The sequence below is a fragment of the Sorex fumeus genome, unplaced genomic scaffold, assembly GCF_029834395.1.
Source record: "Sorex fumeus unplaced genomic scaffold, SorFum_2.1 ptg000035l, whole genome shotgun sequence".
Lineage (NCBI taxonomy): Eukaryota > Metazoa > Chordata > Mammalia > Eulipotyphla > Soricidae > Sorex > Sorex fumeus.
The window spans coordinates 24,813,533-24,840,912 of NW_026606092.1; the positions used below are offsets into that span (position 1 = coordinate 24,813,533).

At 34.8% G+C, this 27,380-nt stretch overlaps 1 protein-coding gene across 1 annotated transcript in view; it reads left to right on the forward strand.

Annotated features, from left to right (window-relative positions):
• The window catches only part of LRP1B (LDL receptor related protein 1B), a 1,985,988-nt gene that overhangs the window by 940,154 nt on the left and 1,018,454 nt on the right, over positions 1 to 27,380 (forward strand). The window contains exon 7 of the mRNA XM_056117551.1: positions 8,482 to 8,644. Within this exon, the coding sequence (XP_055973526.1) occupies positions 8,482 to 8,644 (163 nt within the window). The remainder of the gene's footprint in view (positions 1 to 8,481; positions 8,645 to 27,380) is intronic.

The following is a 27,380-nucleotide window of genomic DNA, read 5'->3' on the forward strand; positions in this document are numbered from 1 at the left end:
TTTGAAATGTGATTTAAGTGTTAATTTCCCAATTAAATTAGAAGAGTTTTAAATCGGAGATAATAATAGTTTTGTGCATTTTATCATTTTTTAATTCTATTTTTCCTGCTCTATTCTGCATTTGCATTATAAAGGTCATAATGCACTTCAGTAAGGGACAATATTTAAGTTAAAATAAAAATATCAAGTAAAATTTTTAAAATATACAAAAACACAAAAATGTGGTCAGAAACAATTCATATTTGAGATATTCCTTACTTTGTGATAACTTTAAAATTTATATATTTCTTGTATTCATCACTGCACCTAGACATAAATGCACTTATTTAAATGTGGTTTATATATGTTTTATAATTTTTATATATATGTTTAACATGAAATGTTTATCAAGAAATACATGTAATGTTTATATATAAAATGTTTATAAAGAAAATATTGCTCAGATATCTTTTGAAGGTACTATCTCTTTCTCAAAACATTTCACAACCTAATCATTTACTTCCTTTACAAAAATATTATCCATGTTATAGACAGAATGATTTCTTTTTATTATTATTTTTAAAATGTTATTTGAGGTATCATGCTTTACACTTCTGTTAATGATAGCATTTCATGCAGAAAAGGTTCTAACACCGCATTCTCCTCCAGTCTGCTTTCCAAACACCATATGTTTCTCTCCTTTACCCCTTACCCTTATCCTTCACAAATTTAGCTCAGAATTATTGTTGTTGAAAATCATAGATTCTTATTTATCTGCTTAAAAGTCTGCAAGAATTTACATTAAGTGCTGCAGATTGCATAAAAAGTTTTATCTATCATTACAGTTCACTCTAAAAAAAAGTAAAGAAATGTCTTTGATTGTATTAACCCAGAAGGCAAGTGAGAGGAGATAAAGTATAAAATACTTGAGGACAATGAAGAGCAGAACATTAAATGACAAATGAATCATGGTTAGCATGTTTTTCCCTTTCAGAGTGCAGATGGTGTGTCAAGATAGAGATCCTAAGATGAGCACCTAAACTGGAGACCCAGGGAAACAATGAGATGGGGTCAATCAATAGGGCTGCCGACAAGTGAACTTGTTTTGAGAATAGCTAGTTTCTAGATTTTCTACCCCAAAATCCCAGCTGGTCTACCTCTTGTCCTCTAATTAAACAGAAAATTGTCAATTTTATGTCTAAGTAATGAGACATAAAGGTCTTGGTCTGATGGAAGGATCCCACGTAAATATGATTATGGAGTAAGATACTAATAGACTGAAAGAGAAGAACAGTAATCAGCAAGATGACGTGAAAAATCAAAATAACAGGGGCTGGAGAAATAGCACAGAGGGTAGGGCATTTTCCTTGCACCCGGTCAACCCAGGTTCGATTCCCAGCATCCCATATGGTCCCCTGAGCACCACTAGGAGTAATTCCTGAGTGCAGATCCAGGAGTAACCCCTGTGCATCGTCGGGTGTGACCCAAAAAGAAAAAAATACAAAATAAACAAATAAATGTGTAGATAATTGTGGCGTTTTTTCATATAGGGAGGAGTTTTAGAGTCCTTTTGTAGAATTTTTCAATGATTAGCTGTAACAGGAAGGAAAAAATGGAGGGTTATAAAAACCAAACATTGTTTAAGGAGGGAAGTACCATCATGTTAAATTACATTTTTAACTTGAGAATCAAAAATGTTTGTGATCATAGTTGTGGGCGATTAGAGGAAAGTATGTGTGTAAAGAGTATAGAGAATTAAATTCTAATCTTACATAGAAAAGCCTATAAATTTTGGCTGAAGTGATAATACAGTATGTATGGTGCTTGCCTTGCAGACAATTGACCCGGTTCAATCTCTGATAAACTATATAGTCCCCTGAGAAACACCAGGAGTAATTCCTGAGTGCAGAGGCAGGAGTAATCCCCTAATTATCACTAATTGTGCCCCCCAAACTCCCCAAATTAAAAAATCACTTTAGATTGTATATAGCACTGTAGCACTATTGTCCTGTTGTTCATCTCCATTGTGAGACTTGTTACTGTATTTGTCATATCGAATATGTTACGAGTAACTTGCCAGGATTTGCCATGTGGATTAGATACTCTGGATAGCTTGCCAGGCTCTTCGAGAGGGGCAGGGGAATTGAACCTGGGCCGTCCGGGTAGGCTGTAAGCAAGGCAAATGCCCTACCCGCTATGCTATCACTCCAGCCAGATTATATATAAAATTTTAAATATTTGTAGAAAATGTTATATAAAAAATGAAAGTTAATATAATTACAATAGCTAGAGCAATTGGAAGAGAGTAGAAATGAAATAGATACAGTGTTTTCACTGAAAACTTTGATGGGTGTATGAATTCGTTTTTCGAATTCAAAAAAAGAGGGGGTAATACCTTTTTGTGCTTCTTGTTCGGTGCTCAGGGATCATTCTTGGCAAGCTCAGGGAAGTGTGTGAAAATTGAACCCAGGTCAACTGTATGCAAGGCAAATACCCACTATCTGGCCCCATATGTTTGTTGTTTTAAATGTTTTAAATTTGTCAAAGATATGGTAACCATCAGATTTAAAACAAAGGAATCTCCTGGTTCTATAATTATATTAATTATCATAAATTTCATTGTATTTAGAATTTCTATTGCCTTTCTCTTTGGCTTGCAAATATGGCCCTTCCACGAAACAGGCATTTTAGGTGCCTCTCAATATGTACTTTGGGATCCAGATCATTAATATCTGTTCTCAATTTTATTATTTCCTTCTCCATGCCTACATTTGCATCCATTTTTGGTCATTTTCTAATTTCTGAAGTTGTACAGTCAAGTTATTTATTAGGGCCTTTTCTTCTTCCTGATAAATGCTTGCAGAGCTATCGAGTTTCTTCTTACACTGCTGTTTCTGTGACCCATAGGTTCTGGTAGCTTGTGTCCTAACTTTTGTTTGTTTCCAGTAATCTTTTGAGTTCTTCTTATATTTCCTCTCTGACACACAGACTGTTCAGTAGTAAGCTGTTTAATATACTTATATTTAGTTTAATTCTCTATTTTTGTTTGTGTTCAACTTCTATTTTCAGTACATCATCATCTGAGCAGATTGTTGAAAGAATTTTTATATTCTTGATTTTATGGACATATGTCTTGTGGTCCGGCATATAGTGTATCTCACATAATATGTCCCTCTAGGACTCCGATGATTCTTATGTTGTCGATCTTGAAATCACTCCAAAGTTCTCTTGTTTGCTGTTCATTTATTTTTTGTTTCTCCATCTTCTGCTCTTGCATGGGAGTTTTCTGCATCTCAGGAATCTTGGAGCTCACTGAATTTACCCACCACTGCTGTTGCTCTACTGTTGAGTCCTTCCACTGTGTTTTTATTCACTACAAAAAATTTTAATTCTGACATTTCTGCTTATAGTTTTCTTATTTCTACCTTCATGTCCTCCTGCGTTTTATTGGACATTCATTCTGTGTTTCTTTGAGCCCATTAAACATCCTCAATATTTTGTCTCTGAAAACTTTTTCAGAGACATTATATAGGTAGATATTTCTAGTTGATATTTCAGTGCTCCTTTCTTCATCCACTTTTTTTTGTGTGTCATTCTGCACTGTTTTTGATTCCTGTCCATGGTAGTCTGGAGTTGTTTCCTTCCTATTTGGTATTCCTTTGTAATTGTGTGGGGCCTATCAAGGAATATGTTGATTCAAGGAATAGGTTATTTGATCTGACCTTATTGTTACTCTGTGAATAGGGTTCTATTGTTCCCTATAGCTATGTTTGTCAGTTTTTGAGGGCATATTCATTAGTGAATAAGGGCTAATACTCTATTAGCCTAATGTGTTGGGATAGCCAAGCTGCCCTGGTGAGTTCAGTAGAAGAGGCAAGATGTGAACTTTATGGGATTTGGATAGGGGATTAACTGGTCACCTCCTTATCTGCTCAGGAAGCTATACCTTCCAGTAGTCTGATCTGTGGGGAAAAGCCAAGCATCTGCTCCCTTTGTTCTGCACGTTCACATGCACTGTTTGTTGTCCTGTCAGGTTGTTAACAAAGGGCTTGGGTCTCACCAAGTCGCTTACAGGGAGAATGGAGTTGAGTCATGCACTCATACTGAGTTGCCTGCTCAGAAATCAACTCAATCTGATGCAATTGCTTCTTTTTCCAAGGACACAAGTTAGATATAAGTAGAATCCATATTATTGGGTTTATTTTATTCACTCCTCTCTTTAATACTTCATCTACAAATAGTTACATTCTGAAGTGCAAAGGATTAGCATGTAACTTAACATTCAAGATCTTTTTAGAAAATAATTCAGTCTGTGAAACATTATGATTTGATTATTCAACGTAATTCAATTAAATATTATATGGCAGTTTTCATTTTCTACTCTATGCCCTGAGAAGAAATGTATGTGCCTGTTTTATATGATTATGTAGATTAAGATAGAAGTCATCTTCTTATTGTTTTCCTTGAATTTCTTAATTTCTACAGAATGACACTTCACATTATTAGGGACTGGAGAGATAGTACAGGGGATAGGACATGTGTCCTGCTTATATCTAACTTTGGTTCAATCCGAAAGGACCCAGGTCCTGTTAGGAATGAATCTTGAGTCTAGTAGGAGTACTCCTTGAGCATTACTGGGTGTGGCACACAAACGAAAACAAAAACAAACAACAAAAACTTTACATTGTTAGACATAAAAAACGTTACTCTTATAAATATTGTAAAATTAGATATTTGTTACAAGTTTCAAAATGCTTTCAGTAAATTTTCTTTTAAAAATAAAATATTGGTATTTTATATTATTTCATATCATTTATATTATTTCCTTAGTTAGAAAGTAACTTGTCAATATCATTATTGTTGCAGATCAGAGAAAAAGAGCAAACTTTTATTTTGGCAATTAAATTATAGTTGGCCATAATGCATTTTAAAGGTGCAATAAGGAAAAAATGCTCTTGTCTTTTGGTTGAAGAAAAATAAAGGGCAATGAGATAAATTCAGTGTTAAGATATATAAAATGTTATTCTCAAAAAAAATTATCATAATAAATTTCTCATAGCAAAATATCAAGTATTCAATAAAATTTCAATTTTATAAAATAATTAATAAAATGTTTAAATTTTTTTAGAATTTCCTGTGAACTTTGTTAAATTTCAGTAAAACTAAAATAAAATACTCAATCTATTGTGTTAAAGATCTGCCTGTCTTTTAACATGTTTTAATCATTTTAACCAAGTGTATTTGCCTATCCACTAGTCTGTCTGTGGACTTAATTACTAAATCCCTTTCTCATAATTTCAATTATCTAATATTCATAAAAATTACATTAAAGTCAAAGATAAAATTCAAATTTGAAGAAATGGGAACAAAACCATTCCCCATGATTACTATGTACTTCACTAATTGTTAGTTTTTTAGTAAGAACTCCTCCATAGCACATATGCTGCCTGAGCCCATGTGCTGCTTGTACTCACTTGGCTGAGCACATATGGTACCTGAGCACATGTGTCAGCCACTTCTCCTCTCTTCATATGTAGACTTTCATGCCTAATGCCGGTGTGTGTGTGTGTGTGTAGGGGCTCTCTCTGCCCTAAGAGAAACCCAGGTTCTCTCTTGAACACGTTACTCTCCACTCTCTCCCACTTTCTCTTCCTCCTTCCTTTCAAAACCTCTAAATATGTTTAAAAAATAAATAAAAAGAACTCCTCCAGAAGGATGATGGATGTTAATAACACTTATTGTTTTAGTAGCAGAGAGTCTTTTTGAAATACTGTGCCGTTGAAAGAAGGTGATAGTGCCATCAGTTATTTAGTCTTAAATTATGATTGCACAATAAGCCAACTTCATGGCTATGATGAGCAATAGACCATTGAAAGGAATGGAACACTTTGTACTCAGGATATTTGCAGTCACTTTTCAAACAAAGGGTTTTGAGCTCTAGATAATCTAATAATACAAAAATTAAAAAATGCAAAAGAAATATATTTCTGGATTTATGGAGACTGATAGGTCAGATATTTCAAAGCTCTGATTATTAAATAGTTGAAGAAAAACTTCCTGTAGTTTTGTGGGACAATTAAATATTTTGTCTACATAAAGAATCTTCAATTTAGAAAATTAATCAATAAACTGAAAAATCTGTATCCAGTGAATTGTAGTATTCCCTTTCTGCCTGTTTTTGTTAGCAGGGTAGAAATTTTTTAAATTGCTGCTTTATTGTCCTTGCTTTGACAATACACTTCTATGAATGATAATGATAACACATGTATCTATGTTATCTTGCCTGTTGAAAATTTCATTCACTGAAGAAGCATGTTATCAAAGCAGAGTAGGAAGAATGTTTAGTCTCAGATTATGGATGGGAACTCATTAGTCAATGAGTCATAGACTTATGATAAGTTTGATTGAAAAAAAACAACAAAAAATAGTTTCCACCACATAAAAATTTGACTGTAAAATAAAGCTCATGAAAAAATAGTATCTGAAATTTATTTATGAAATTATTGTGGAAATCATTCCAATTATGCTAATTATGCATTAGTGGAATTGGTTGTTTATAAATTCCAAAGACAAAAAATGTTGAAATAATTAGTGTAGACTATATATAAAATTTTAAGGTTCCTTACTGGATAACAAACCCAAATTTCTAGACTTGACTTTCTTAAATATAGATATATACAAATTAGCATGCAATTTTATAATGTGCATATCTGATTTTCATATTTCAGTGAAACCAGGCACTTTCTCTAGAGCTATACTACTTAGTAGCCTTTGTAAATCTAACTTAAAAAAGAAATTATATTTTTAAATGTAGATTTCCCAGTCACAGAAGCCAGACATTAGGGGCTTGCTGTACATATTTGTCGGGTAGCTACTTTATTGGGCATCATAGATATAGACGGTATTCATTGTTACAGAAAGTTGTGTTGAATGACAAACATTCTTCTTGAAAGTTAATCAAATTTGGGGCCTTATCTATCCCTAAATGACTATTGCATTAAAACTTTCTCAAAACTTCCCATGTATAATCTGAAACTATTACATATATAATAAGGGAGGGGAAATGGAAGAAAAAAGCTTATCACTCCTGAATTGCAGGTGATAGATTTAACAATAAAGGAAGATTACAAGGCTGTTACAAGATGAGATTTCTTTATACCTATGTCTTCTATTCTCTAAAGTTTTGTAGAAAGAAAACACAAATGAATTTATTTTTGGTATAGTCCTGAGAGCCTTGACAACACATTACAAATGTATATGCACATATGTATATGCATATGTATTCACACACACATACACACACACACCTATATATAAGTAGGTGTGTGTGCGTATTGTTTATTTGTTTTTGGGGCTATACCCAGTAGTGTTCAAGGGTTGCCTCTGGCTTTGCACTTTGTAATTATTCATAGCAATACACAGGGGAGCTGGGGATCAGATCTGCACAATCTGCATGAGTGGCAAGTGCCCAATTTGCTATACTATCTTTCCACCCCAATGATTATAGAGCAGTTTATGAGAGGAGGGAGAGCAAAAGAAACACAATGACCACATTCAAGGAGGGCAGTCTATTGCTATTGTCAAAGAACTTATCTTTGAGGTTAATAGGTCATGCTCTTTTGATTACCTTCTACAACACCTACATATGCTGTTGAAAGGACAGATCACCCTTCCTTTTGCTCTTTAGATTTATTGTAAGTTCAGACACTTGGTTACCCAAAGAAACCTCACATATCAATTTTAACAATTTCTTCACACCTTTATTCTTTAAAGTGAGAAAATATGAAAATAATTTTAATTCATAACTAGGGTCACAAAAACGCACTTACCATTTTTATTACTGAAGATTTTATCTGTGTCTATGAACCATTTATGCCAATAAAGTTGAATGAACTGTTTTTGACATTATAAAAACTAGAAGATATAAATTATAGTGAATGGCCATATATAAAGATTTATAAACTTCCCAGTTGCTTAAATAATGCTATATTGAAATCACTGTCACTGTCACTGCCCTTCCATTGTTTATCGATTTGCTCCAGCAGGCCCAGTAACATCTCCATCGTGAGACTTGTTATTACCATGTTTGGCATATCGAATACATCATGGGTAGCTTGCCAGGCTTTGCCATGCGGCAGAGATACTTTTGTAGCTTGCTGAGCTCTCCGAGAGGGGTAGAGGAGTCAAAACTGGGTCATCCAGGTCAGCCATGTGCAAGGCAAACACCCTACCCGCTGTGCTATTGCTACAATCCATATGGAAATAGTAAAAAGAAATCTATCAAGAGGTAGTTTTATGTAGTATTTTATGTAATTTGTGTATTTTATGTAATAATTATGTAAATTATTTTGACACAAGAGAAGTTTATTTGCATGATTTTTTTTATCACAAATCTACTTTTCAAGTGTCACCTGTGATACGTTTGGAAAAGTTGTATACTCTGACTTATGATGCTAGATTTATATCCATAATTCAAGAAATGTGTCTCTATGTTCTTTTCAGATGTGCAACAAATGGCCATTGACTGGCTTACCAGGAATTTATATTTTGTGGACCATGTCAGTGATCGGATCTTTGTTTGTAATTACAATGGGTCTGTTTGTGTCACCCTCATTGACCTGGAGCTTCACAATCCTAAGGCAATAGCAATTGATCCAATTGCAGGGTAAGTAATTCTTCCTTACAGTGTTCAATCTGAAATTGTCCATATTTAATTTTAAGAAGAAATCAATCTGAAAAGACTTGTGAAATAAAATAAGCTACATGCTTGTTTTTAATTGCTCCTGATCTGAATTATAGTAAAGAAAAATTGTAATTTAGCATGCATATGTCAGGTGTGATACTAATTTCTTAATACTTCAATACTGTAGGCTTAATCAAAGACACAGTCTATGTCATTCTCTAGGAATTTCTTGAGTTTCTAGAGAAGAATCTCCTCATAGTTTTCGATTAGAAGTGATACTCTAAGCTATTTACTAGTAATCTTGCAGTTAGAATATGTTAAAAGTACTTACTCCTTTTGTGTTTTTTTTGAAAGAAGTTGTATGTGTTTTGAACTTATGTCCCTCACATCTCGAATTTATTAAAAGTTTCCAACATACATTCAAGCATACCAGCAAACTTTGACTTTTACACTTTAATACATTTATTTCTCTAACTACTGATGTATTCTTATTTTGTAGTTGTTGAATTCCTAAAAATTTGATTTCACTTTCTTTTGTATGTTCCAGTTTCTCAAATCTTAAAAAGAGAACTTTTCTTTATTTTTTGCAAATAATGCTCCTTTTTAATCTAAGAGGGGTTGAAGCAATAGCACAGCGGGTAAGGCGTTTGCCTTGCACACGACCAACCTGAGTTCGATTTCTCCGCCCCTCTTGGAGAGCCCAGCAAGCTACCGAGTGTATTTTGTCCACACGGTAAAGCCTGGCAAGATACCCTTGACATATTTGATATGCCAAACACAGTAACAGCAAGTCTCACGATTTGTTGTGAGACGTTACTGGTGCCCGCTCGAGCAAATTGATGAATAACGGGAGGACAGTGACAGTGACAGCGACAATCTAAGAGGCTCATTTTTTTTTTAATTTGTCTTTTTGAATTTGTTGTTTTTTTTACATTTTTTCAGAGTGATAAAATGTTTATATTCTCATCAACTTTTCCTAGGTGATAAGGAAATAAATATAAAGATTATGGTTTTATTTTTATTTTGTAAATGCTATGATGGGCTGGAGCAATAGCACAGTGGGTAGGGCATTTGCATTGTGCGTGGCCGGCCCAGGTTTGATTCCTCCATCCTTCTCGGAGAGCCTGGCAAGCTACCAAGAGTATCCCACCCATACGACAGAGCCATGCAAGCTCCCCATGGTATATTCGATATGCGAAAACGGTAACAAGAAGTCTCACAATGGAGATGTTACTGGCTCCCACTTGAGCAAATCTATGAACAACAGGAGGACAGTGCTACAGTGCTACAAGTACTATGTTGTTATTTAAGGAGGGGAACCACATGTTCAATTTGTGTTGTCCAAGGACTTTTATTTACTTATTTTTAAAAATAACTGAATTACTATGAGATATACAGCTACAAAGCTGCTCATAATCGAGTTTCCGTCATACAATGTTCAACATCCATCCCTCCACAAGATTGCATTTCCTAGCCTTTATCTGTCTCTGTCTCTGTCTCTTTCTCTCTCTCTCCTCTCTTTCTCTATCTTTTCCCGACCTCCTTTGGGTATTATGGTTTACAATAGTTACTGAAAGGTTATCATGTATAATCCTTTACCTATTTTCAACTCTCAATTCTTGTCCAGCATGATCATTTCCAACTATCATTGTCATACTGGTCCCTTATCTATTCCAACCCCAGACATACTTGTGACAGCTTCCAACAATTGACCAGTCCTCCTTGGCCAAGGACTTTTAAATTAATGATATAGTACAATATTCAGTACCTGTTTAAATAGAAGCATTGTTACTTTCTTCAGATATAATTTGCAACAGATTTTAAAACTAAATTTTATCATTATTATTATTATTATGTTGACATTCCCAAGCAGTTCAGGCTGAATGTCTGATGGAACATATCCTAAACTGCCATAAGCCTCCATTCAATGAATGAGAAAATATTTACTGAAGAAACAGCTGTCATCCATATGTGGACTTTTGTCACTCTTTACTTAAAGTCTGATTGAATATTAAGATGCATCATCACAATGGTTCTGATTTTGACAAGAACAGCTTGCACGTAAGAACTTTGCTAGGAAGGATCTGTAATATAATTTTTGAATGTAGCTCTATTTGTATTTGTAGCAGATGGTTACTTGACTCAATCTGACTGCAGTGATGCTTCAAAGACATTAGTGAAAGAAGATGTATTTAAACTGATTTGTTCACATTGTTGGATAGGGGTAGTGAAAATGAATTGGAAATTTACAAATGTGCTAACAACATTCCTTTGGCATTCTGTTTAGAAATACGTGTGCTTACACTTTTTCCCTGGAAGTGCTAAACTGGTATTCAAATTAGACTTTACATATTCCTGTCTGTCAAAAATGTCGAGGTAAAACTACTGCTTTTCCCTTCTTTCTATCACTCTTATCCTTCCCCACTCTTAACAAAGATCCAGAGACCCCTTTCAAATAGAAATGCCAGCATGAAATATAATATATGAAAATATCATCTCTCTTTCTGTGCAACAATATATTTTATGTTCTCAGGCCTCCCATTTCTCCCTGTCATTATAGGAAAGAACCATATTTTGTCATTTTTGTCAAAGGAATTAGTAATAGAAAACCCCCATATTGTTTGCACTTAGATTCCTTAGGGCCTAGTAACTGCTTAAATGTAATTTTGTCATGTATCATTTATCACAATAGGTCCTTAGGATTTTTTGTTTGAGTTTTCTCTGCCACCCTAGTTCAGATTTTCAATCACGGTTTAGAGAAATCAGAGAAAAAATGCATAATTTCTGTTCTATTATATATATGGGATGGAGCGAAAGCACAGTGGTGGGGTATTTCCCTTGCGTGCAGCTGGCCTGGCTGAGCCGGGTTCGATTTCTTCACCCCTCTCGGAGAGCCCGGCAAGCTACTGAAAGTATCTTGCCCGCATGACAGAGCCAGGCAAGCTACCTGTGATGTATTCAATATGCCAAACACAGTAACAAGTCTCACGATGGAGACGTTACTGGGCCCACTCGAGCAAATTGATGAACAACGGGAGCTTCAATGCTACAGTGCAGTGCATTATAAGCATAAACCTGTTTATATGCGATCAATTTCAAAACAAATGTTACTTATAATATTGAACGTTTTTATTTCATCCATGTGTTATTACATAGGAAAGGGGCTTCTACTGCTGCTCTTCCCCCCCACCCCTTAACTTCCACTGTTGGCCTTATTTGAGGACAATTCAGAAACAATTCAGAAACTGAGGTTAGAATAACTTCAAGATAAAATAAGAAACCAGTGAATTGTCTTCTATGTTATCTTAATTTCACTTAATTTCTTTTTCTTTACCTGCTATAAATTCAGTTCAGAAAATAACCAAATGTAGTAAGTGTCTGAATTGAGGTGGGAGCTGGAATTTAACAAACTAGTAATAAAGGCAGATTCGACTTTCCTTCCTAAAGGTCTCATTGAACAAATTGTTTTTTACTTAATTTTTTTCTGATGTGGTTGATACCACATCCTTCTTTGTCCAGGACTTACACATGAGTGTGTGCCACGGTTACTCCTAGTGGTATCAGGGACTATATGGGGTGCAGAGGATCAAACTCAGGTCGACTGTGTTGCAAGCATATTAACCGCAGTACTATATTTCTGACACATCTTAGATACACTTAATGCTTTATTTTTAAACCTCTTATTCTCTTTTAGTCTAATATCTCTTGCAATATTTTTAGTTTTTAATTTTAAATTTTAATTGTTATTTATTTTTCCATGAGATGAATAAATATCACTATTTTCTGGAATTCTTTTGTCACTTAAACCTTCAGTCAAAATCCTCCTAGATGAAATTATTGGTCATGCTTGTCATCATTTCCTTGGTTTTATATATATTGCTCTCTCATAGATAGAGAGATAGATAGATAGATAGATAGATAGATAGATAGATAGATAGACGCTTCTTGGCATTATTTTTGAATATATCTAGTTCATTTTAGTTTTATCAATAATTTCTTCCTTGGAGAAATTTTCGACGTCACTTCTATAGATTTATTAGAGTTGGAAGATGACATAGAGTTCAGACTCCAATTAGAATCCACAACAGACTTTCTGGCAGTCTCAATTTGGACTTTCCTTCTGATAGTTAGAAACTTAATGCTGCAGACACTTCTACAAGACACAAAATTCTGGCTTCACCAGTTACTAGATGCTTTGAGTTTCCTAGTAAACCATCACACAAAGCTTAACATAATGCCTTTTACCATGAACATGAAATTGTTGTGATGATATTGAAAATGAAAGGGTATATTAATCCTAATAAGATACTTATTAAAAATAGAGTAAAAGTATGGCATATTTAAGTTATGGTATTGGATTTAAAGCTATGTAAAATATGTATATGGAATATAGATAGGACCCCAAAACAATAAAACTAAATCACTTGGCTAAATTGAAGGAAGAGTTACTTTTATATTACATGAATAAATTGAATGAGAAATGTTTCATACACAGAATACAATATGTACCCTTTTTCTGGTAGGATAGTCATTTTAAAGAGTGAATGGCACAAGGACCTGCAGGATTTACTTGTGAAAATATGATCCCATATCAGTAATGAAGAAAAAGTGTGTTGTCTTTGTTTTCTACATGAAAGTACCATTTGCTAGAACACAGGAAACGAAATTTAAGTCTCAGAATTTAAATTGACAGAGGAATGGTTGGCAATTCTCATTTCCCATCACTTGTCTGGATAAATGCTTTTGATTAAATAAAATATAGTAAAAAAGATAAATGAAATATCAAAACTAGTAGATTGTACTCACTTTTCAGTAGAAAAGTTTATAAGTAGAATCATTAAAAATTTTTGATATTTGGCATCTCAGACTTCATTTGGGTAACTTAGTTCTATAAATTGTACCTTCATATTTGGGCTGGAGCAATAGAACAGCGGGAAGGGGGCATTTGATTTGCATGCTGCTGATCCAGGTTCGATTCCTCTGTCCCTCTCGGCAAGCTACCAAGAGTATCCCGCCTCCACAGCAGAGCCCGGAAAGCTCCCTGTGATGTATTCATTATGCCCAAAACAGTAACAACAAGTCTCACAATGGCGGTGTTAATGGTGCCTGCTGGAGCAGATCAATGAACAATGGGAGTACAGTGCTACAGTGCTACAATGCTGCAGTGCTACCCTCACAGTTAGTTGAAACCTATTGATATGATAATTGTGGTTTTTCTGAAGCTTTTGTAGATTCAATCTTAGGAAGTATCTGAAAATATGTCCTTATATATTATTTCTTCTCATAAACGCATCAGTTGTGGAGGATATATAATCATTATGCAATCAATGGTGGTCCCTAATTTAACATTACAATAACGATATTGGAAAATTGGGAATTGTGTCATTTTTAAGAATTATCTTCTAGGGGCTGGAGTGATGGCACAGTGGGTAGGGCGTTTGCCTTGCACCCAGCCAACATAAACATGGCCGACCCAGGTTCGATTCCCAGCATCCCATATGGTCCCCCGAGCTCCGCCAGAAGCAATTCCTGAGTGCATGAGGCAGGAGTCACCCCTGAGCATCGCCGGGTGTGACCCAAAAAGCAAAAAAAAAAAAAAAGAATTATCTTCTATACGCATGCACAAGTAAATTGTAAGCATTCAAATCAAGTTCACCTACCACTGTTTGAGTATATGTTGATTAATATATATGCAAACTTAATCACACTCAAACATGTATACAGTCTTCTTCATTGGGAGAAAAACAAAATGGTAACATTTCAATAACATCAATAATCAAGATCAATACCAAGTTAATGTATTGATCTTCTGTAATTTTCCTCATTGACATCTTAAACTTAAACAATATCTGCAGCAAATCTGATGAGCAAAATGAAGTATGTTTTTGAGATAATCTTGGTACACATATAGATACAGACTCCTGATAAGCTTCCCACTGCATATTCCTATATGAAGAAAGGTGTAGCATTAGAGAGATAGTTTAGAGGGTAGGGAAATTGTCTTCATGCTTGTGTGCATGTACTTTAAAAATCATTTCAGAAAAAATCCTAATTTATTTCCTATAGGACAACAAATTCAAATGGATATCATTATATTCATTATATCATATATATATATATATATATATATATATATACAGGTGGAACAATAGTACAGTGGAGAGACATTTTCCTTGCATGGGGTTGATCTGGGTTTGATCCCTGGTATCCCATATGGAATCTGAAGCACCACTAGGAGCAAATCCTTCATTCAGAGTCAAGAGTAACCACTGAGCATTACTAGTGTGATCCCAAAAACATAATAAATAAATAAATAGTCAAGCATATGTAAGGGTAGAGCACACCCAATGGTGCTGAGGGCTTACTTTTGGCTCTGGGTTCAGATAATTCCTTGCAGTTCTTGGGAACCACAAGTGGTATGAGAATCAAGTATAACTTACTACATGCAAGGGAGGTCCTTTATATTGTCCCTCTGCCTTGCTAAAATGTCTCTCACCCCCAAATATACTTATATATTTTAAAATATAATATATCTAAAATATATATGCATATATACTTAAATATACAGATTATCCTTTTAGTATTACTCTTACATTCTCTGGGTGAGTCTAAAATAGCTGGATGATAAATAAGTTTATGGAGACTATTCTAATGATTCATGATAATAATATATATATTCTTAGATATATACTATAAAAATCTATGCACGCAGAATGTTGTGTGTCCGTGGGCTCTCTGGACGGCTCTATCTTACCGCCCATGTTTGGTGTCTTAGAGCCTCTGTGTGTGGCCTGGATCGGGATGGCTGTTGGCCAAGGGCAGACGAAGGAAGATATGAGGATCAGGCTGGTTTGTCTTAGTAGCAGTTTATTACAAGGATGTTCATCGCATAGAAGAAATTTATGTTATAGAGGGTCCAGGTTCTCTCAAGCATGTGTTCCCCCTTGCTAGTCTCTCCACAGTCCCTCCTGCCCCTCCTGCTTTCTCCTCTCTCCAGCTCTCTTGCATCCAACTCCCCTGCAGTCTGGGCTAACACTGCACCCAGTCAGGTAGCAAAATCAACATAAAAAAGCCCTTCCTGAGGGCCCACCTAAAAGGTCTTCTAAAGTCCTTCCTGACTGCCCAAGGGCGAAATATATCCTAAGGTGTTTTTATCTTTCCCTCAGTCCAATAACTATCAACATATCAATATTAGCTATTTTTGTATGGACTCAGTGAGATATAACATTGATACTTGTAGGGCAGCTCTCCTGGAAACATCTTGCCACAGACTCAGACTACAGAGCTCAGGCCAGATTAATCATTCCTAACCCTAGCAGGGTCCAAATCTAGTTATTACTTTTTGGATCCTGACAACATTTGTCAATGACCAGGCTCTTAACTTATAGTTCAGCATTATGGTGCTCTGGCCAGGCCCATCCCGATGCCAGGGTAGCACATAGCTTACCACTTGCCCTGGTTCCATCCAGTCTCTCGGTGGGATCCTGTTTTGGGGGGCGGTAGCAAGAAAGGGCAGCTGAGGTTTTGGTGAGAGAACAGATGCCCAGGAAGGAAATAACACTGAGAGTCACATTACAAAAGCATGTCTTCTTGCATCCATACAAAAAGGACATTGCTCTAAATAAATTTTGCAAAAGACTTAGGGAGAAGAGAAAAAAAACTATTTACAAGTCAACATAGCATAAAGAGAGAAGTTACAAACAAGCACTGAGGAATGGGAACACTGTGATGGGAGCAACCCAATAAACCTAAATTACCTGAGGCTATGCAGGAAGGACAAAACAGTGCTATCCTACAATATACCTATTCTAATGATGTACATCTCTTCTAATGATATATATCTATTCTAAGCAAATTTACTAAGGTTCCAAAAGAATGATATTTTTCAGTATTACAAACCCAAAATTCCTCACAGTAATTCCTATAAAAAAGTAAAGTAAAATGTCTTGACAAGCTCCCATTTGACCCAACAATACCACTCTTGGGAATATATCCCAGAGAAGCAAAAAAAGTATAGTCAAAGTGACATCTGCACTTGATTGTTCATTGCAGCACTCTTTACAATAGTCAGAATCTGGAAAAAACCTGACTGCCTGAGAACAGATGACTGGTTAAAGAAACTTTGGTACATTTACACAATGGAGTACTATGTAGTGGTCAGAAAAGATGAAGTCATGAATTTTACATACAAGTGGTACTACATGCAAAGTATCATGTTAAGCAAAATGAGTCAGAAATAGATGGATAGACATAGAAAAATTGCATTTATCTGGGGAACATAAAGTAACAAAATAGCAGACTAAGACCCAAGAATGGCAGAGATTAGTACCAGGAATTTTACTCCATGGCTTGGAGGCTAGCCACACATGCTAGGGGAAAAGGTAGCTCAGATAGAGAAGGGAGCACCAAATAAAAGGTGTTGGGAGGATCCTCCCAGGATGGAAGAAGCATGCTGAAAGTAGACTACAGACCAAAAATGATTGCCACTCAATGCCTCTTTTGCAAAAGGAGAGAAAGAACAGAAGGGAATGCCCTTCCACAGAGGCAGGGTGGGATGGGGAGATGGAGGGTGGGAGGGATACTGGGGCCCGTGGTGGTGGGAAATGGGCACTGGTGGAGGAATGGGTATTTGATCATTGTATAATTGAAACCCAAGCACAAAATTTGTAAGTCTGCAACTGTACCTCATGGTGTCTCACTAATATAAATTTAAAAAAAATGTTCAGGAATCAAAAATTTTCAATATGACTCAATCTCAGTATTTTTCAAATGTAAAACTGCTTACACAAATAAAAGCAATAAGTAAAAATAAAAAAAATGTCTTGACAATATAGTTATACAAGTGAGTGTTTCATTACTGCATCAATTCTGTTAGCAATACAAAGCATGATTAAAGACTATTAAGTATCATATAGTATCCAAATTTTTGTCTTCATTTTTTACCTATAATTTAACAACTTTTTATTTACTTCTATGGCGAGTGTTTTTAAGATTTTTTCAAACTTGGGCCACCTAGAAATCTGTTTCCTTTCTGTAGCTTCTATCTTCCCAACCTTACTAGTTGCCCTCCTAGTTTTGGGCAATGGCCACCTAATTAAATGATTTTCACCTGTGTTCCACACCCCACTCCATATCTGCCTTAGGATATCCTGGAAAACAACAGGAGGATGTTAGGACGCAGATCATGATCTCCCTTTAATGACAAAGAGACTCCAGAGACTTCAAAGAGCAAGCAAGGTTTATTGTAAGACTGGCTAGCCAAGGTTGAGCCACCTACACAGACACACAGGCCAGATAGGTGACGCAAGACCCCAAACTTCTTCAAAGGGGATCTTATATAGGCCTTCACTGGCCGTTACCGCAAAGCCTGCACATTTTATAGCCAATAGATTTGTAACAACATATACTTTCTTAACCAATTCATTTAAAAGTACATCACTCCTTAGCCTATGGAATCAAAGATCAGCATATATGTACATAGGCATTGTGGCTAGTGGGCATCTGGTAACTTGGACATTTGGTTATCATCTGGCTCCCTTTGATTCTCAGCTCATGACTCCTGCATTCTGGTGGAGGTGGATAAGGGAAAAGTTCCTAATAGAGGTAACAGATAAGGAAGGGCCAACAAATGGTTTCAGAATTTACATCCCAATAAGGAAGGGCTTCACAGCTGAGGCTCTACTAGGGAGGGAGCAGGAAAGGGAGAGTTAATAATTAGTAGAGTTTTAACTCTGGAATCTCCCTGGGGTCCCAAGGGACCTTACAAGTACTGAGTCCCAAATGAGAAATGTTCTCATAAGCTTTTGCAAAAGTATGATTTATCTATGGACGTTCTTCTAATTAATATCTTAGTTATTCAGTTAGAAATGAGTTTTCTAAGAAATTGTGATTACCTGGCAATATGGAGGGGGATATTGGAGTAATTATATTCAGTTGTATATTCCTGAAAACTTAACCCAACTTGATTAAACTCTCAGTGTTTGCTTGCTCATATTCATAAATTCTAATAGTACAAACTATTTTGCATATTGTTTACATTCTATCATCAAAAAATTTCAGTTGCTCTTAAATTATCTCTTATGGAATCAATAACTTTAATTTTAGCAACCATACCATATTTTATCTTTCTGATCTCTATATCACTCTAGAAAAATATCCTCAAATTTTCTACTCTGATATATTCTACCTGTGCAAATAATTCAGGTAATAGAAAAAGAATTGTGCATAAATTGAGAAATAAGTTTTTGTTTTGCTCAAAAATTCATATTTAGGAGTCCCTGAGTTCATCTTCTTTGTTTGTTTTAGTTTGGAGTCTACTCCCAACAGTGGTAGGGCTTACTCCTGATTCGGTGCTCAGGGATCACATCTGGTGGGTTCAGTGGGCTATACAGGTTCCAGGGATCAAACCCAGGTCTGCTGCAAGCAAGATAAGTGCCCTGCCTGCTGCACTATATTTCAGAGCCAGGATTCAGCATTCTTATTAAGGATAAATTTTTCTTCTATCATAGTGTATTGTTTCATTATTACATGGGTATTATTGTCATGCTAATTATTCTGTGATGTAACATAACTATAAAATATTCAGTTATCATCATAATTAGAAACAAAATATTACATTAAAAAAAGAAAACTACTTCTTCCTTGGGTCTAGAAATAATTCCAGAGGAGACATTTGTCTTCCATTTGTAACTGCTGCAAATGTTCAGTTCGATAAAACAATTATGTTGATTTAGAAAGTTTTTACATTAGTGTATCAAATGCAAAGGAGGAGGATATTGGATTGATATAAGAACCATGCTAATGAAGAAGAAAAACATTATGAACTGTGTCATCTACTACACTTACTGTTGTATGATAGGCTGTTTCTCATGTGCATATGACTTTCAAACATTCTTCCTAGGCTATGAGGGATTGTTTTCACTCAGCAAAACTGATAAACTGAACAAATGTTTTGTTCTGATAATTACCTCTCCTAAGAAATCACATATTTTTTTCCTAGGTAAGGTCATTTATATGCTTACCTAGAAATATATATTTTTTCTGTTTTCAAGACAAATTATTTTTTATTTAAGCAATTATGCAAGATATAAAAGTCTAGGATAGGGAAATGCCCCTACTGTAACACCCCTCTGTAGCCTGATCTTCCTAATACAGCACCCCTAGTATTTCAGTCTTCATTTTTGAAAGCAGTTTATGACACTGTTGGAAGCTTGAGTTATCAAATGCTACAGCGCTTTGTGAAGCAATGTGCACATTTTTAAGTCGCTTGGGTAATATTAAGTAAATTATTGTTTCACTTATAAAATGATTCTCTAGTGACATAAAGATTTTCTTGCTCTCTGCCAGAGTATAATGTACACTCTGGAAGACTTTGTCATTTTTAAAAAATATTTTATATTTTCAAGTAGTTTAGATATTTCTGGTTGTATCTTACATAGAATTTTATGAAAACAAGTAGATATCAACCAGTAATATAGCTTTTGATGATATATGTACAACCTCTTTCATCACTCAGATTTGATCAGGGCATTGGAAATGAATGATTACATCTATCATATGACACCTATAGTAGAATAGCTGTACATTAAATATCAAATATTACAATGACAACATTGTTATTATTTTACCAGATAAATAACAGTGAAATATGACATATTAGAAACAACTCAGACACAAAACCAAGTAATATACCCTTAGATAATATCATTTTGTTCATCATTTTGTCATAATGCTGATGAGGAAAAAATAATCCATTTCTGTCCAGAACCACTGTCTGTGTGGAGTTGGCTCCTTGTTGTATGTCTGCATGTTTTTTTGTGAAGTACTCAGGTTTTCTCTCATATCTGAAAGATGTGTAGATTAGGATTTTCGCTGTGTCTCAGTTTTCCTGGTCTGAGTGAGAGTATGTATGTTCGTGCGGTGAGCTGTGCAAAGGATTGGCATTCTGCCCAGGGTTTAATCTGTCCTTATGCCCAGAGCTTCCAGAACTGACACCTAACCCCCAGGAGTCTGAACTAGAATTTTTAGAGTGAAATATGTCTGAATGAATAAAAAACTAACAACTTCTTGGTTATTTTTAAATAAGTTATTTTAATTGTATTTTGGATATATTTGATGATGATTTTGTGACCAGAAATGTCATAGAAATTTTACACTTATTTAGGTAAATTACTTTATATTAATTTGGTCTTCTTACAAATTACTTTACTTACAGTAACATTTTCTAGGACGTATCTGTTAATGAAATGAAAACGCTACCATATATTAAAAATTTTGATAGCATAAGAAATTCAACGCTTTTCTTGCACACAGTTGGCGCTTCTTGGATCCCTGACAGCACACTTGATCTGAGAACAACCAGAAGTGAACGCTAAGCCTAGAACTAAGAGTAAGCCCTTAGCAACAGCAGGTGTGTTCCCAAAACCAAAAAGAAAGAATTTTCAAGATGAATTAGGTGTATATATGATTTTTTTTAAAAAAAGAAGACTCTGTTTAGACACACTTTAAAAGACAAAATTGTTATTTTTTAAACAATTTATTCTGTATTTTGCAAGTGGGTTACACCCAGCGATGTTCAGGATTACCTCAGCTCTGTCAGTTCCAGCGGGCTTGGGGAACTCTACAGAGCACTAGGGATTCAATCTCTGTTATCTGTATGCAAGTAAAGTGACTTACCTTCTGGATTAGCTTTTAGGACCCTAAAAGACAAACATTTAAAACAAAACCCCCTGAGACTGGAGTGATAATACAGAGGGTAGGGCGTTTGCCTTGCATGTGACCGACCCGGGTTTGATTCCCAGCATCCCCATATGGTCCCCCAAGCACCGCCAGGAGTAATTCCTGAGTGTAAAGCCAGGAGTAACCCCTGTGCATCGCCGGGTGTGACTCAAAAAGCTAATAATAATAATAATAATAATAATAATAATAATAATAAATTTAAAAAGGAACCAAATTATTACACCTGTCTCCTTACATATTGTCACTATTTTATAGAGCACATAAATTCAAGATTTTACTGTAAACCACATAGTCTTATTAAACAAAAATTTTTAGAAGTTCAGGACAACATTAAGCTTTTATGCTGAGTTACAATTTTGTTCTGCTTGACTGCTGAAGCTTTCAGGCTATTGAACCAAAATTGATATTTTCCCTTGAGCCAATTCTTAGTGGTTTGACTTGAGAGAAATTGGCCTCGCTTGAGGGTCAGAGTGGACGTATTCCAATGTCAAGTGGTTTTAACTCATGGAACTTTTTTTTAATCTTCAAAAGGAATGAGCAAATTTTGAGCTTATTTGGTCATTTTTTGGTGAGATAATTGCCTTTGTAAGCATTTATAAAAAATGTTTTGCTTAGATAGACGATTTACTATAGCTTAAATGTGCCCCCAGTGACATCTTAAAATAAATTAATATTATTTTTAGAAAAATAATTTTTATTGTTTTTCATAATATTAAATATAATTATGGTAAGATCATCAACCTATAAGTACTTAGTAAATCTTGTATTTACTTTCAAAATCATCTTTAGTGTATCATAAAATAAGATTAAAAATTATATTAAAATGCAGTAATCTTCCTTTCTGGTGGTTTTTAGTCATAGTCTCAAAATAGAATTTAGATTTGGAAACCGAATTAAGTTTAGGATTTTCAAAGTAATTATTCCTTCTCAATAATTCAATCTTAGACTTATTAAAAGTTTTCAGGACTCTAAAATAATCAAGTCTCCAAAATGATAAGCTACTGAATTACCTGTTTATGAAATCAAATGCCCTTCTTTAGTTTCCAGATTTCTTATTATATTACAAATTTAATTTAATAGACATTTCAAATGTATACATAAAATTTATCATTTTAAATAAGTGCATAAGATTTATAGAATTTCTTGGTTTTTTTTTTGTTTGGGTGGGGGCACACCCAGCCGTGTTTAGGGCTTACTCCTTGCTTTGTACTCATAGACCTTTCTTGGCTGTACTTGGGGGACCATATGAGACTCCAGGGAACAAAGCAGGTTCTGCAGAATGCAAAGCTAGTACTCTACCCACTGTGCTACTACTCTAGCTCTAAGATAAGTAAAATTTTTATAGGATACTATTTGTTTGCTATTGGTTGTTTTTGTTTTTGTTCTTTAGTTACAAACATTTCCTACCACCAAGAATGATTATTTGAATGAATGTCAATAGTATACTCTTCTTATGATAAGCATGTTTTTAGAATATTAGTAATTTTCATAAACATAAAATTTTGATTTAACACAATAGAACCACATTAATATCTGCATGATCCTGATAGGTTTGTATAGTTTTATGGAATTTTTATTCAGTTTATTTATTCTGAGATCAATATTCTATTTATTTTGTGATTTTAGGCATGCAGAAATCTTGTAATAGTATATCCTAAACTAAAAGAAAGAGAAAATGATGAACATTTGTATATAGTCACAGATGGATGGGGGAGATCAGAAACATGCCAAATCTGTCTAGCAGTGGTTGCTATGATATAATAATTTGGAAATACAAAAATACACTTTAAAAAGGGAAAAGATTTATATGATCTGAAGAGAAACCAGAGTTCACACTTTAAACAGTTACTTTATCATTGCTTACAATATTTGAGTCTACTTTCTAAATATCCTGATGTATCTTCCTCCATGGGCTGGAGCGATAGCACAGCAGATAGGGTGTTTGCCTTGCACACAGCCAACACGGCGGACCCAAGTTCAATTCCTCTACCCCTCTCGGAGAGCCCGAAAAGCTACTGAGAATATCTCGCCCGCATGCCTAAGCCCAGCAAACTACCTGTGATGTATTCAATATGCCAAATACAGTAACAACAAAGTCTCACAATGGAGGCATTACTGGGCCTGCTCGAGAAAATTGATGAACAACGGGAGAACCGTGACCGTGAGAACCATGATCTTCCTCCTTGTATGTGGAACACATTATTCTCATTTCAATTAAGGAGACCTTCAAGTAAAATTCGTTGATTTCTGTCACTCTCTTGGTTTCTTGGTGTACATCAAGCTGTGAACCAAAAATCTAGATGCTTTCCTCTCCATACCTTTAAAAAATAATAATCCTTTTATAGATTAACAGGTATTCCCATTTAGAAAATGGAAGACATACCAGAACAGAGAAATAAGATAATGTAAAATACAACCTGGAATGTCAGGTGCTTTCTACTCCAGCAAATGAGAAGTTGTTTATCGAGATAAGTTATTTCTCTACACAGCTTCACCATGTTGATTGTTTTCCTTTATCAATGCTTTCACCTCAGAGCCTTTCTAGTCTGTTATTTATAACATTATATTGGAATTCAGCATTGAGATTTATTGTTCCCTAGAAATTCTATATTTCAAGAGAACTTCTTGTCTTTGAAAGTTTTTATTCTTAAAGTTTTGAAGAGGTAGAGAATATTTAAGCTAAGTTCATGTTGTGGGGGACTTTTGTGGGGTATACTATAATTACCTTGAGAGAAAGAGAAATTATATTTGTATGTTTCCCATTACTTATATAGGTGTAAAACATACTCACATTTAGAGTCTAAAATTTCAAGCCCAACTTGTTTCTTTGTACCTCATTGTGTTGATTATCACTTTCAACATATTGCTGGGTTCTTTAAGGGATTTGATATGATCTTTCATTGGGTTGCACACACCTTATCCTGAAGACTAAATTCTTTTTAATTGAGAACCCTTAATATACTATCATTGCTGGAAACTCTTATCAACACGTTTTTTCTTGCTATTCAAGTCCTAGATAGAGTTGACCATTACAAAATTGAGAAGCCTTAATTCTGAACTTATTTAATATCTATCTGTTAATTAATTAATTAATTAATTTTGCTTTCAATCAGCTAATTTTAACTCTACACTGATATTTCCTTTTTGGAAATACATTGCCAAATTAAACTTGAAGTAAACAAGTACAAATAGTCTATTTTTAAACTGCTTTTATCAACTTCAAAGATCCAACAAGTATATGTGTTTACTTTAAAGATATTGAAGATGAGGGGCTTGAGATATAGTACAGGAGAAAGGCACTTGACTTGAAAGCTGCAGTTCCCAGTTGGATCCTTGACATTGTTTGCGGTTCCCTGAGAACCACCAAGAGTGATGCCTGAACATAGAGCCAGGAGTAAATTCTGAGCATATCCTGTGTAGCTTAATCTGACCTCCCCTCCAAATAAATATATATGAATGTTGCAAATTGTTTTTATGAAATGTTTTTATCCTAAATATATCCAGCCCTCAGCAATAGTTACTATGTTCCTCTATACAACTTTTACAGTAAGCCAATAGTAGATATTTTAGGTTTCTATTAATTTACCACTGTACTTGTGACAGTATTTTGAATTTGTAATGTTAGAACTAATTGATGTAAAATTTTGTTAATGGCATGGTACAACTTTTTGCTGTTGTTTGTTGCTTGCTAAACAAAGCAGAGATCAATACATGTACTCACAGTTCTCAGGTAGCTGTGGGGCATTTGTCTTGCATGTGGCCGACCAGGCTGACCCAGGTTCGATTCTTCTACCCCTCTCAGAGCCTGGCAAGCTATCAAGAGTATCTCGCCAGCACAGCAAAGCCTGGCAAGCTACCCGTGATGTATTTTTGACATGCCAAACACAGGAACAACAAGTCTCACAATGGAGACGTTACTGGGCCCAGTCGAGGAAATCGATGAACAGCGGGAGGACAACGCTACAGTGCTATTCAGAAATGAAAACTCCTTTTATCTGGAGTTTCTTACCATTTTAGGGCTTTAGATTATCCTGAAATTTGAGAAATTTAAGAGAAAATACAGTTATTTTTTTAAACTCAATTTGAGTGACATGTATTATTTCAGTTTTGTTACGGTTGTAGCATCAATCACATGATCATATCTGGAGGGACAGTGTGTTAGAAATTACGATCCCATTCTGGGAAAGTTGTCAATCATTCCACAGTTTCTGAAGGGAGGAGGGTGTGTATGTGATCGACAGCTATCTATCATAGTCACTGTGAATTCTGATTTCTCTTTCTTTTTTTTGTCTTTTGGTGATAGAAATAAATTAGAAAAGGCTAACATTATAGATGCTGTTTTCTAAAAACATGTTAAATTTGTAACTTTATCTTTTCTGAGCATATTTTATGCTACATTAAATGTTTAGAGTGTAAGTATGATTTTACTTTGAGCTATTTACATTAGATTCAAAATTGTGTATTAAATTATATATTAATTGGTTTGGCAAACATACCATCAATGAAATTTACATTCCACCCATTGTGTAAAAGCATAGGCATCTTCATATTCATAAAATATCTCTAAAAAATAAATATAATTATGTAGCTAAGAACTTCTTCTCTGAAAGGTTTAGAAATAGCATGAGAAAACACTTTTCTCTTCATTTTAGACATAAAAAAGACAATAATTCTACCTGAGCTTCTACAGATTTCACAACTATTGTAAGATTATAATAAGGCATTACTTTTCCAGAACTAGTGTCTTGGACAAATTCAATATAACTAAGACTTTAATTTTCTATTTTACTCTGTATTATGTGTTGATTACATCTAATGTTTCTAAAATGCAATTTGAAAATGGGACACAAAATGGATAATTGGGACAAGAATCATAGATTATTATGCCAGAGCACACACAAGGCATGTGAGAGACCCGGATTTGATCGTCATCACTGAATGTGAACACCCCTGCCAAGTAACATCAGAAGTAGTCCCAAGCATGGATCTGGGAGCATTTCCTGTTAAAAGTGGGGTGTAGCACTCATTTTTTAAAAAACTGGATCAGATTTTTAGTAAGAGATACAAATAGAGATATAATTAAAAGAAATGACAGTTGAAATAATAGCATAATACTGGTCTGTATTTTTAAAGTACTTTTATACTAACAGAAATCATAACTCTAGTAAAGTAATTTATTCTCACTTAAGAGGGATGCTAGAGAACAATATATTTTCTCTTAACTTAGTTGGATCCATGCTTGGTTGAATTGATGTCTCTGTGTCATCCTCAGAGAACCATCTTTTTTTCCTAAACTCTGCCATTCAAAGTCACATTATAATTCCTTTATTTCTCCCAATATCATAACATCAACTTTTGAGAGAAACTTTTTACATTCATGAAAATGTTAAAAAGTCTAAAAGATATCTGGAAATACAAACTCAAACCTTTTTATTAAGTCTGGATAGACTTACTATGTCATACATAGAACCATATTAATTGATGTGTAAATATCATATCCATTTGCATTTGGATTAACTAAAGCCCTATCCAAATTTGGAATTGGATTTCAGTATTTCTTTACGATGTGGGCTTCACTGCATGTATTCGAGATAGATAGGGGTGGCATTAAGTGGACGAATGGCTACCTGAACATAGTTAAGTTTCTGTGAGGTAAAAAATGATTTGGAATAAACAAAACAGTTCCTTTCAGTGAGAAGGAATGAAAGATCTATGGATTCAATGTCATGGGAACATTTATTTCGGAATACAAGCTACTTGGGAGCAAAAGTATGTTCTTCCTAATGGATTTTCTGGGGCTGTTTATTGAAGCTCTGTGAATACCAGATATGAATGGTAATGGAAATGATGATGATGATGATGATAATGATGATGATGATGATGATGATGATGTTGACAAAGATGGCTGTGGATATTACTTCGGTAACACTAGTGAATATGATGCTTGCTTCTCCAAGGCAATTATTGAAGCAGTGTAGCT